Genomic DNA, 11,453 nt, shown 5'->3' on the forward strand with positions numbered 1-11,453 from the left:
GAAAAGCTCTCCACAACTGCCTGATGAAGCCACTCTTCTATTTTCATCAGAAGGGTTGAAATGCTATCTGGTTTAGTGGGTGAAACCCTGAACTGTCTTCCCAAATGACAATGACAGAGTTGTAAACAACAGGCTTGCGCAACAGCAAACCATATCAATTGAAGGGAATGTGTTATCTGTCCTAGAAAGCTCCCTCCAAGAGCTTCTTTTACCTCCTACACCCACTAATATCCTGAGATAGACTGGAGGACCTCTAAGCCTATCTCCACAAATGCAACTGTGGCTTATGAGAAGAAATCTTTATTAATGAGATTTCCAATTCATAGACTACACTTCAAGATCATTCTCTGTAAAACCACTTTCCAGTTGGTAATATGTAAGTCCCAATTCTGATTCTTCCCTTAATGCCTTTATTTGTTACACAATTTACCAATATTTTCCAAACAGAAAAAAAAAGAACAAAATATCAACCCTTTATAATTATGATGCTCAGGATGCAACTGTCTGTCAAGAATCTTTCAGGGTAGTGATTAACCAAATGAAGAGGAAAGCAAAAATCTTAGGACATGCAAGAAGGAATTCACAAAGAAGCAGTTTTACAGAGTGACTCTTCCCTGAATCTGTCATTTCCTATCGTGGAATGGCACAGAGCTGGTAGGGAGGAGGCTTCATTGTGCTCCCAAAAACAAAGTTGGTGTTGACTTCCTTCACTCCTTCTGGCAGGGTGAATGTGAATGCTTGTAGCAAGGTGGAAAAGACAATAAAGAGCTCCATCCTTGCCAACAGCTCCCCCATGCACACACGGTGCCCTGTGAAGAAACAGAAAAGGCACTTCAGCCAAAAGATTTCTATCACACCTCCCTTTCTAAACTACCTGGGATTTTCTTTGCTTGTTTACTGCAGATTTTATCCTTTTCTCTTAAGTTTGTCATTTAATGATTCATAGCTGAAAGGCTGCTTGTATTTCCCCAAAAAGTTTCGATCTACATTTACAGCAGGCAGTAAGACATTATAGAAACTGTCACCAGGGTGGCATAGTTCACATTTACAGTCTTCCCAGCACCACACATTTTTCTGCTACTGCTTTGATAGCTGGATCTCTTCTTAAAGAGAAACTGGATCTGTCTTCCAAGAAAGACTTTTCTGTGTGTCATTCTTTCTCTTCTCATCTTTTCCACAAACAACTGGACTTCTCTCTTCTTGGAGATATTTAAAACAGTTTGTATATACCCATTTGTAGGTGCCTTCCCAGTTATTTTGAGGAGTGAATGGATCTGAAGTTGTTACCACAAGGAGTAAATAAATCCCTGTTCAGTGCACTTACCTATAGCAAATGGTAAGAACGCTTCTCTGTTTACAAAGTTTCCATCTTTATCCAGAAAGTGGCCTGGGTTGAACTGATTGGGTGTCTCCCATTTTCCAGGATCAGCCAGAACAGAGTCAATATTTGCTAAAACTACTGTGTTCTGAAAAAAAAGGAGCAGTGGCTTCAACAAAAACTGTGACTGTAGAGTCTACTGATATGTAGGACAAAGCCTTGTGAAAGGCCATCCACAGGGGCAGTCAAACCTTAGAGGCACTAGAATAAGAGTTCATGCTCCGAGTCAGGAAAAAACTCAAACCCCTTTCTAAAATCATCTAATGGACCAAAGATCAAATTGATTCAAACATGCAGCACATTTGTACCTTTGGAATGCGATATCCCAGCAGCTCTGTGTCCTTCACACTCATTCTGGGCAGTGCAATTAAGAGTATGTTACTGTATCTCTGGATCTCATGAATTACAGCATTTGTGTAGGGCAACCTTTTCCTGTCCTCATAGCAAAACGCATGGGAACAACCCACAACAGCATCCAGCTCCTTCTGGACTTTCTCTAAGGAGGAATATTCAGCAATATTAAATATATTTAATATTTAAATATACAGCAAACAATCTATAAACTCTGTAGTCATAATTTTTCCTGTTGCCTTTTGCAGACAGAATGGCATCCAACTAGATGAAAAAGATACTTTATAAAAAAATAATGCCTTCAAGTTCCCATACAGATGACCTGAAAAAATTTGACATAGAGTTTGTTTATAGGTTGCATATATACTTTTAAAATAAGATAGTGGATGAGGTCATTCTAAATAATATGTGGGTTCCTGTTACATTTACTGCTCTAAGGTAATTTATGAAAAGACTTTTATTAATATTTATTTCTACAGGGAGGGAGTCAACTGGAAAAAATATTAATCGTGTGTCAGGGGAACAGTTTATAATTGATCAAGGATTGTTCTTCATTAAGAAGCACATAGATTTTGCTTGTCATCTACAGATTCCTAACTGCTATTCTGTAATTACTTGCCTTGGGAAGCACTTCTACAAATTAGTTTTTCCCAAGGACTTCTTTTTTTTACTTACAATCTGAACTGAAATGGTATTTTCTGATTATTTTTTTAACACTAGAGACTCTATCATTGCAATTAGAATTACCCCCACAAAACTTAAGAATGTGTTCATATATCCTGAGAAGATGAAAAATTATGTGAAAATTCACTATGTGCAACCCAGTTTCAAGTCTTTTGAAGGTAACAAAATGGGACATCCTTTCTCCTTAACACTTCCACATTTTCTATTTGCCAGGCTTCTGCTGTGACTGGTACTCAGCTTAAACTGTCAAATATGAAGCCTTTAAAGTGAATTTTGTACCTTCTAATCCGTTCTATCCCATACACTCTAGCTCTTTTCTCAGTCATTTTACTCTGCCAACCTGTAACTTTCTTCTGTGAATATCATTATTAAAAGCACACATTTTCAAGCTACTCACCCCAATATTAGCAACCCCACACTGTATTTAAGTTATTTCTGCTGCAAGAGGCCAAGAGCTAATCAAAGAGTAGGAGTCAGGGATTTAAAAGGATGATCCAAAGACTCCTTAGTGGAAATGTAATCATTACTGTCTGTGGAGGGGTAATGGTGCAATTTATCTTATCTGAGACTAAATTCCTGCAGCTGATTGAATTAATCACACCCTGTATTCTGTTTAGATCTGTTAAAAGAAAAAAAAAAAAAAAAAAGCAAGCTGGAATGATTAGCTTGAATGTTAGAAAGGATACAGCAAGAAACAAATTAATGCAGTTCACCTGATTCATACTTCAATAATTAGTTCCTCTACTTTTCTTTGAACAGGCACGACCACTATTTGAACTTGTTTCATTGCTAGAGTTGCAGACCTCTTTGGATGTGCTCACCTTGAATGTCAGGATAAATCACCATATAGAGCAATGCCCACAGTAAAGTGGTGACTGTAGTTTCTATGCCTGCTACAAAGAGGTCAGCAACAACCTGGATCAAGTTTTCTTCATCAAAAGTTGCATCAGGATCTCCTTTAGTCTGCACATACAAATTGAAAAGAAAGTTATGGCACGCAAAAGAAGAAGTAAACCACCTGGAGAAATCATGCACTTCTAAATTTCTATTAGACATCATTATAATCAACGAAACGCTTAAAATCCCTTGTGGTTAGTGAAGTGTGAGAGAAGTTCAGAAGTACTCACTTTATCTATCTCATCCAAATAGTAATCAATAAAATGTCGATTTTCATCAAGGTTTCTTTTTCCTTTGAGACTTTCAAGTTCCTTTACAAACAGAGCATCCAAAAACTCTCTGCAGGACTTCATCTTTTTAACTGATGGCAGAAAGTGACCAGCAAGCCAGGGAGACAACTCATACATCTGTAAAAGAGATATTTTAGATATGTGATATTACATATAACTGTGTGGCATTTAGCAAACTAAATTTGAATCCTAATACAGGCTTCTGGGTAGTGGAAAAAGCAAGTGAAAGATTGATGATTGAATTAGCATTAGAATTAGATTGAAGGGATAGTGCCTATTCAATAATGCATTAAAGATTAAAGCCTTTCTTAATTCTATTTTTGCCTGGAGCAAAATTTAAATTTCTCTCAGTTTTATAGTATAAAGTTTTGTTTATTTATTTATTTATATATATAGAGAGAGCATGCATTGTTTTAAAAACAAGTTATACAAAAACTTATACTGAGAGCAGTTTGGAAATAGCTGAACCTGTGTCCACCCTGATTAGAAGGGTAGCTTAGGAATCATTTCACTGGCATCTGCTGGGATAGTTACTAGTAAGGAATTTTATTTTAGCTTATCTAGCCAAAGTATCAAAATAGTCCTTAAATCCTCTAGGATCTTACTTACAGCAGTTTCCAGTTAGTCAGAGATGGTGGAAATCATACAAGACACAGAACTGGATGAGTTCCAACAAGTTCTGCAGAAGCAGCTGCCTTGTGCATGGGTAAATTCACTTTTTGACTATACACAGTACTGTGGTTCCCCTTCATAAATGATTCATAACAAAACTGCCCCAGTCTGAGGCCACCTGTTCTGCTGCTTTGCCAGCTGCGCTCACAGATGCACATACAGGAGCAAGAGAGAATTTTTCTCTCCAGTGGACCAGATGTGAAATTGGGAGTTTGTGCCCTGAATGGAGACAGATATCATCCAGCAGCTAAAGGAGGGGGACTTGCAATGTCACTGTATTCTTGTAAGGATGTGCAGATGTGGTGCAGGTGTTGCTGTCAAAAACTGTAGGGAAAAGCTACCATTCAGCAATTTCATGCCATGTTACCTTTGCACAAAACAGTTGCTCTACTCCAGTTTCTATGAGGTTAGCTGACAGTAGAGAAAACAGTAAAAACCTATTTATTTTTGACATTTTTGATAGCCGTGTCATATAATAGAGAGAAGAAAGGTAGCTTGCTAGACAGAAATTAAGATAAGCTTATTTCTGAGTTTTTCAGATAGTTTAACCCATATTTTACTACTGATTTCAGATACAGCTTCAAACTCTGGAGTTGTGCAGGTAGCACTTTTTAAAAGAAAGTCCTGTGTAGATCTCTCAGCCATGTAACAAATCTTTGCATTTTCATCCCTATCCCCCTTACACAGGAAAATTCTGTGTTAAGATGAAGCATAAACAATTGAAACAAGTTTTGAACTAGCCATCTTGAAGTTCTGAAGTGCTCCCCAGAAATTCTAGGTGCTCTGGTATTATTTATTTTTGTTACTTTTGTAACAAGCAAGTTGCCTTTTTGCACTATCTATAGAGAGCAAACAAACAAACAAAACTGATTTTCCTCACATAAAAGGAGACACTGTTCAAAAATGCTGCCAGGTAGTCAAAGGACTCAATCAGGCGGTGAAAATTCTCATCATCTCTGGAGAAACGATGTCCAAACATGATTGAACAAATGACATTTGCGACCATATGAACAACAGGCATAGTGGGGTCCAGAGGTTTTCCTGTAAACACAAGGGACTGCATTCACCATTAACACTTACTGTTCCTGCTTTGCCCACTGACAGGAGAGCTGATAAAATGTCATCAACACTTCTGACATTAATTAGATCACTGAATGGCAAATTGTAATTTATTGGTAAGAGGCCTGAGTAAAAAAGTAACTTCAGACATCTGAAAAACAGTGTTGGTTGAAAAAAAGGAAATTCCGTTCCACTGCTAGTGGGAGTGGAATTAGTAGTATTAATTATAAAAATACCCAGATATCATCAAACCTTGGCATCAGCAGATCTCACATTTGGCAATAACTAGGGTACAAAACAGCTGAGACATTAAATATATAGATGAGTTGAGAAGAGAACCACCTTCTATTTTTGATCATATAATTTTGTATTGGAATATTTCAACATACCTTGTGCATCCTTGGTCAAAGCTTTGCACATGTTATGCTTTTTTTTTCTACACAGGAATAGGAGGCACTGTGACACTGATTTTTTTTACTGTTTGCTGTTACCCTGATGCTGTTGCCATAAGTAACATAGAACTGACTCAGAAGTAATAACACTGATAGGAACAAGTGTGTGTATATATATATATATATATATATATATATAAAACAAGACAGGAATCTAATTCTGTGATCTTGCTGTGGGGTTTCACACTTCCACAAGAAAGTATCTCATGCAGGTTGCATATACAGACTTTTGAGACTCAACTCTGCATATACACTTTGAATCCATTTTTGTAATCAGTTTCAGAAGTTACAGTGCCCCATTGTCCCACTGCACAGACTGCCCTGCCCACCTCACATACCATTTGTTTTCTGTAAGTATTCCACCAAGACAGCAGCCTCCTCTTGCAGTAGATAATCCTTCTCTTTTTTCCCTAATCCCATCTTCCTCATTGTTGCCATTCCAAAACGCCTCTGCTGCTTCCAGAGATGACCATTAGAGAACAAAACACCTAGAATCATAATGAACTAATGCTGTCAATGCTTTATAAATTGATGGATTGGTAAGGTTGATACATTCAAGAAGCTTCTCTTTTCTTCTAATTTTTTCAAATTTTTTACAGCAGTCTGACAACATTCTTCTTTTCTTTCTTTTTGTATTTTAGCCATTTATCTTCTGCATAGAAGCTCTTACATTACTTCTATGCTGTCATTATTGTTCTGACAGAATACAGAATAGAATTGTTTTTAAAAACTTGTGAAAATAGAAGCTTTTTCCTGATGTAAATTAAGGACTTCGAGGCTCTAAATTAATATTCAAAACTAGGGATAGAACACAACACATTAAAAGAATTTCTGAGAATAAAAATTACCTTTTCCGCGTGTTAGAAATTGAAAGATTCTCTCTTCGGGCCTTCCAGCAACATCTTCAGCATGGGCAGTCAGACCTTCCTTCACTGCCTGAAACCCTTGCAAGACAACTGCAGGAGTGTTTGCAAGCCATAAGGTGAAGATATTGCCATGAATTTTGGCCATCTGTAGAACAAGGCAGAATTAGAGTAACAGGAGTGAGAACTGGTACTTTTAAATCAAACAAAATGAACCAGATCTTCTCCCTGGGCAGATGCCCTAAGAGTGACTGACTTTGAGAACAGAGCATCAGGTATATTCTCACATACAATATATTTAAGTCAGGTTTAAAGTCTTATTTATTAAAGATCATGATGTTTCTAAAATGTCACCCAACATTGCCAAAGTCTGTGATGTCATTTATTATGTCTTACAATTCAAACTCATTGTAGATGAACTCTTCCATCCTCACCACTTGCTACAAGACAGCAGTAGCTCATGAATTTGATGTGAGCCATCTACAGATTCCCCTTTGTGTGTCAAGTGTAGCAAAAGCAGTCGAGGAGCTGAGTAATGCAGGAATGCCCCTTTCCCTTCCAGCTCAGCTGTGACAGCCTTGTCTTCAGCTGCCGTGCATGCAGGCATCCCTGCAGTGGGCAGGACAGTCCTTCTGGTGCTGAATCAGGAGCTAGAAAAGTAGCAGAATAGGCTGGAAAGAGTGGTGTATTGCCAAGACATCCCAAGAAATACAGGACCAGAGGATTACACAATTTTGCTGCCTGGGAGCAAACAAGAGGGAATACTTATGCACAGTGAGCAAAAATATATGTGCTTGCACTTGCACATTTGTGTTTAATTTCATTTTTGTAAGGACCAGTTCATGGCTTTTGAAACCTTGGGATGACCAGTACTAGTCTTCGTGTCTGGGATGTCAGAAATAGAAGAAAACAGAGCAGACAGGCACTAGCTACTATTTTATATTATGGAATAATAACACTTTGCCTTGAAATATGCAGCTCAGGAGGACAGGGCTGGCAGGACATGGAAAACGAGGGAAAGGGAAAGCTGAGAATGAAGAGGACGAGTGAGGTGCTATTACTTACATATTTAAATGTAAAATATTTAGTATAGGTGTATAAGAACTATAAAAGAACGGGATACAAACTTTAGAAGTGCTGCATATTACAATTGGAAAGGGTTTGAGCATACTATGAATTATTTTGGCCATTTAAAAGCTCAGTCTTGCAAAGCAGACTGAAATCTCTTGTGAAAACCTGACCAAATGGTATGTCAGAAAATAATTGATTCTAAGATTTTTCAAAAAATCCATTGAATAAATATATATTAAAAAATCAACCTTTCTATACTGAAAACAAACATAACCTCAGCAGCTATTTCTAAGTATGGGATACTTAGAAAATGCCAGTGCAACAACAGTCAAAATACAGACATCCAAAAGACTGCACAGAATTAGCGAGTCTACTTTAAAATACAGCTTCTTCCTATGTGTAAGACAGGACTATTATTAGTAAGTGCAAATTTTCACACAAAGAAACATATATTTTAATTATCTCCACCTATTTCCACATTTATGCAATTTAGAAAAAATTCCTCCCTAGCATTCAAAACAAAACTATGTTAAACACAGTTACTTTTCAAACAATTATGAGTTCATTAATACATTGCCAAACAATACATACTTTTTTAAGATGCTCATGATGAATTTTGAAGTTCATCTGCAGCAGATTTCCAAAGAAGGGATATGGAGTTGGCCCAGGAGGAAAATGTCTTCGTGTCCATTGCAATTTCAGAAACTCTATTAATAGCAGAGACAGCACAAAAAATACCAGCACCTCACTCACTGTTAACATTTTACTTCTGATTTACACAGCTGTGTTTTCTCTCTACAAGTGCTGTGTAGACAGAGGAGAGATCAGTTTATCTTGCTTTTGGGGTACCTCCCTGAAAAGAGAAAAAACACTTGATGCTCCTATGACTCATCTCTTTCCCTGTTTATCACTTTTACTTCCCCACCCCAGAGAATTAAGTGTTCTTATTTGTAAGCATATATAACATCATTATGTTGCAGCTACGTGTCTGTCAATCATTGTCTCTTCAAGGGACACAAAATGTAGGTTAATTATACACCTCCTTGTGCCATGACTCCTGCTGTGACAAAAATCTCTGCCCACGGTCCTGGTTTCATAAAAAACCTCTTGCAAGAATGAGAAATAAAAAAATTTCCTGAGGGCTGGCTGCACACCCAAGGGCAGTGGGTTACTGAAAAGTTCAGGCTCATCAGTCGCCATCATATGCACCAACCATGTGCTCTGCTACTTAACTCGCCTCACACTCTTGATTCTCATGTTCTCTGCTATTCCTTTAATATTTTTCCTCACAGTTTATATTGAAAGGTGTTTGGGGGGTGGCTCTACCTTTTAATTTTGTGCCTAGGACACACACAGGCCATAAAAGACTCCAACTGATCATTGGTTAACAGGAGTTTGTTGCTGATAATGACATAATACCCAAGTGTCCTCCCACTCCCTGCCCAGCTGCACAGGGGAGTGGGGCTGCAGTCTCCTTGACTAAGCACAAAGCAAAATTTCTTCATCCCTCCCCCTGCCTGTGGCTAATCCCTGTGGATCGCCTGCAGCAAGAACAAAAATGACATACAGCTGCCTCTGAGAACTTCTTTCACAAGTGCTCTTACGCAACTGAGTAACTCCAGCGCTGCAAAGGGTGGCATTTGAACGGGATCAACACAGATTTGGCACTTGCACAGGAACAGCATTAGCTTAGACTTGGCTCTGACTTGGACAGCAGCATGTAACACTCTGGGAAGTCACCTAGATGGCCCTGCTGCTCATGTACCAAACTTACAGAACTGGCACAGCTAGAAATAAAAGTTTTGAGGTGTGAAGGACATTGGTTTACTCCAGAAACAGGGCAGAAAAAGAACATTTACCCATCTTGCTGGCCACCGATCTAACTGAGAGCTAGGATCAACCTGAAAAACTGAATTATCCATTTTGAAACCACTTTTGGGACTTTTTTTTCCTTCACTGGTGTTGCATTTTCTCTATCTCAAACTGCTCCCAACTCTGAGTTTAGTATTTTCCAAGGTGTTTCTGGGAGGAGACTCACAGACCCAAGGCTTTCCTACCCTGCCCACTTGCAGCCCCATCTAGCCCGTGTACAGTCCTGGATGGCTGCCCTACATCTCCCCTGACTCTCCAGGCTCACTCTGACTTTCCCACACACATTAGCCACATTCTGGTGACTGCACCTCTCAGCCTAGACTTGAACTGCCTGCATGTAGGAAGGCAGCTGCCAAACAGCTTTGCCAAGTCTTTGGGAGAGATGGCAAGGGAATACAAATTGCTTGTCTCCTCACACAAGATGGTGCTGGAAGACTGGGAAGAGAGAAGCCTGATAAGGTTTTGTAAGCTGTATTTGCCACAGCTTCCATGAAGAGAATTGAATGCCCAGGGAAGCAGGGGTTAGAGCTGTCTGACAGCTCAGAAGAACAGAAAGGTATCCCTCTAACAAGTGAATCCTCCTCTCACTCTTGCCAGGAGAGCTGCTGGCCCATTCTCTTCTGCCCCATCCTTTCAGCCCATGACACAATGGATAAACAGGGCAATGCCAACTAGTCCTTGAAGCATGCTTGTGATAATAAAAATTGTAAAGTCTTTTATTCAAGAAAGGAAGCTGGTAGAGCAACAGTAACCCTCACTCTGACCTTGGGTTTTAAATCTTTTTGGGTGGGTAACAAGGCCAGTCTCACAGTGAGAGTGGCTACTGACACTTACCATCCACTAGCCCTGCTTGGGCACTGCTCCTGCCAGCTGCACCTTGCACAGCTCTTCCCTCAGTGTGCATTGGGACTCAGCAGGCTCAGCTCAGCTGTCAGAAGGCTGCTGGTGTGCAGCTGCCTCTCTGTTCACAGAAAACCCTCAAGAGCTTTGATTCTCCCACAGCTTTTGGGGAACACCACATCAATGTCTCCTGACCTGCCCCTCCTTTGCAGCCAACAAGCTTTGCTACTCAAGACTGCAAAGACTACAAGCTGCCCCCTGAACTGTGCTTTGGGCATCAATGAAGAGACATGGCCAGCCTAATCTGCTGTACATCTTTGTCATTACAAACACTGGCATGTGAGAGGGCTCCCACCTTCACAAAATGCCTCTCAAATGCACAAGAGTATATGTCAAAAAAAAAAATATTTTCAGGCCAGCCCACTGGTCCTCATCTGTTTCCACCCACTGCATTCCACCAGCAGTGGGCTTCCCTCTGCAATTTCCAGCAGGCAATAGGAGGGCTTTGCCTTTGCTCTTGGCCTGAGTCACAAGCCTCACAACCAAATGAAGAGTTGCACTGTTGTCTCTCTTTTACTCATCTGCCCATGGCCCTTGGCCAAATAGACAAAGCTGCTCCCAGCAAGTTGAGATGCCCCTCCACAGCCTTGAGTTCCCATGCAACCACACCTGGGGGCTCTAGCAATGCCCAGAGCCACCACCTATGGTAACAGCATTCCCACAGACCATTCTGGATTTGAGAATGTAGGGGAAGGCTGCTCAGAGCCTGGCTCTGATGCTCCCCCTCCCTCCAGGAAGATTCTGCTGAGTTTCAAGTAAGACTAGACAGAGCAATAATTGTCTACATGTATTTTATTTGTAACACAGCAGGGAAAAAAATGCAGTAGAGACACTTTCCAGACACAGGAAAAGCAGAGTAATTTTTAGGCCTGGCTTCTAAGACATATAACACAAGGAGAGATTTGTATTGAATTTGAGCTAAAAATGAGAACCATAAAGCTGCACAAATACCAGCACACTACCA

The 11,453-nt window shown here is 39.7% G+C and overlaps 1 protein-coding gene across 1 annotated transcript; it reads right to left on the reverse strand.

Annotated features, from left to right (window-relative positions):
- Nucleotides 1-354: 354 nt before the first annotated feature.
- Nucleotides 355-8,529, reverse strand: LOC131562481 (cytochrome P450 2J6-like). The gene is made up of 9 exons (XM_058812236.1): nucleotides 8,309-8,529; nucleotides 6,632-6,794; nucleotides 6,122-6,271; nucleotides 5,153-5,313; nucleotides 3,541-3,717; nucleotides 3,235-3,376; nucleotides 1,687-1,874; nucleotides 1,325-1,466; nucleotides 355-809 (listed from the first exon to the last, which is right to left on the reverse strand). The coding sequence occupies exons 1-9, from the start codon at nucleotides 8,477-8,479 to the stop codon at nucleotides 631-633; spliced, it is 1,473 nt and encodes a 490-aa protein (XP_058668219.1). The 5' UTR covers nucleotides 8,480-8,529; the 3' UTR covers nucleotides 355-630.
- Between the last annotated feature and the right edge of the window lie 2,924 nt (nucleotides 8,530-11,453).

The sequence above is a fragment of the Ammospiza caudacuta genome, chromosome 11, assembly GCF_027887145.1.
Source record: "Ammospiza caudacuta isolate bAmmCau1 chromosome 11, bAmmCau1.pri, whole genome shotgun sequence".
Classification (NCBI taxonomy): Eukaryota; Metazoa; Chordata; class Aves; order Passeriformes; family Passerellidae; genus Ammospiza; species Ammospiza caudacuta.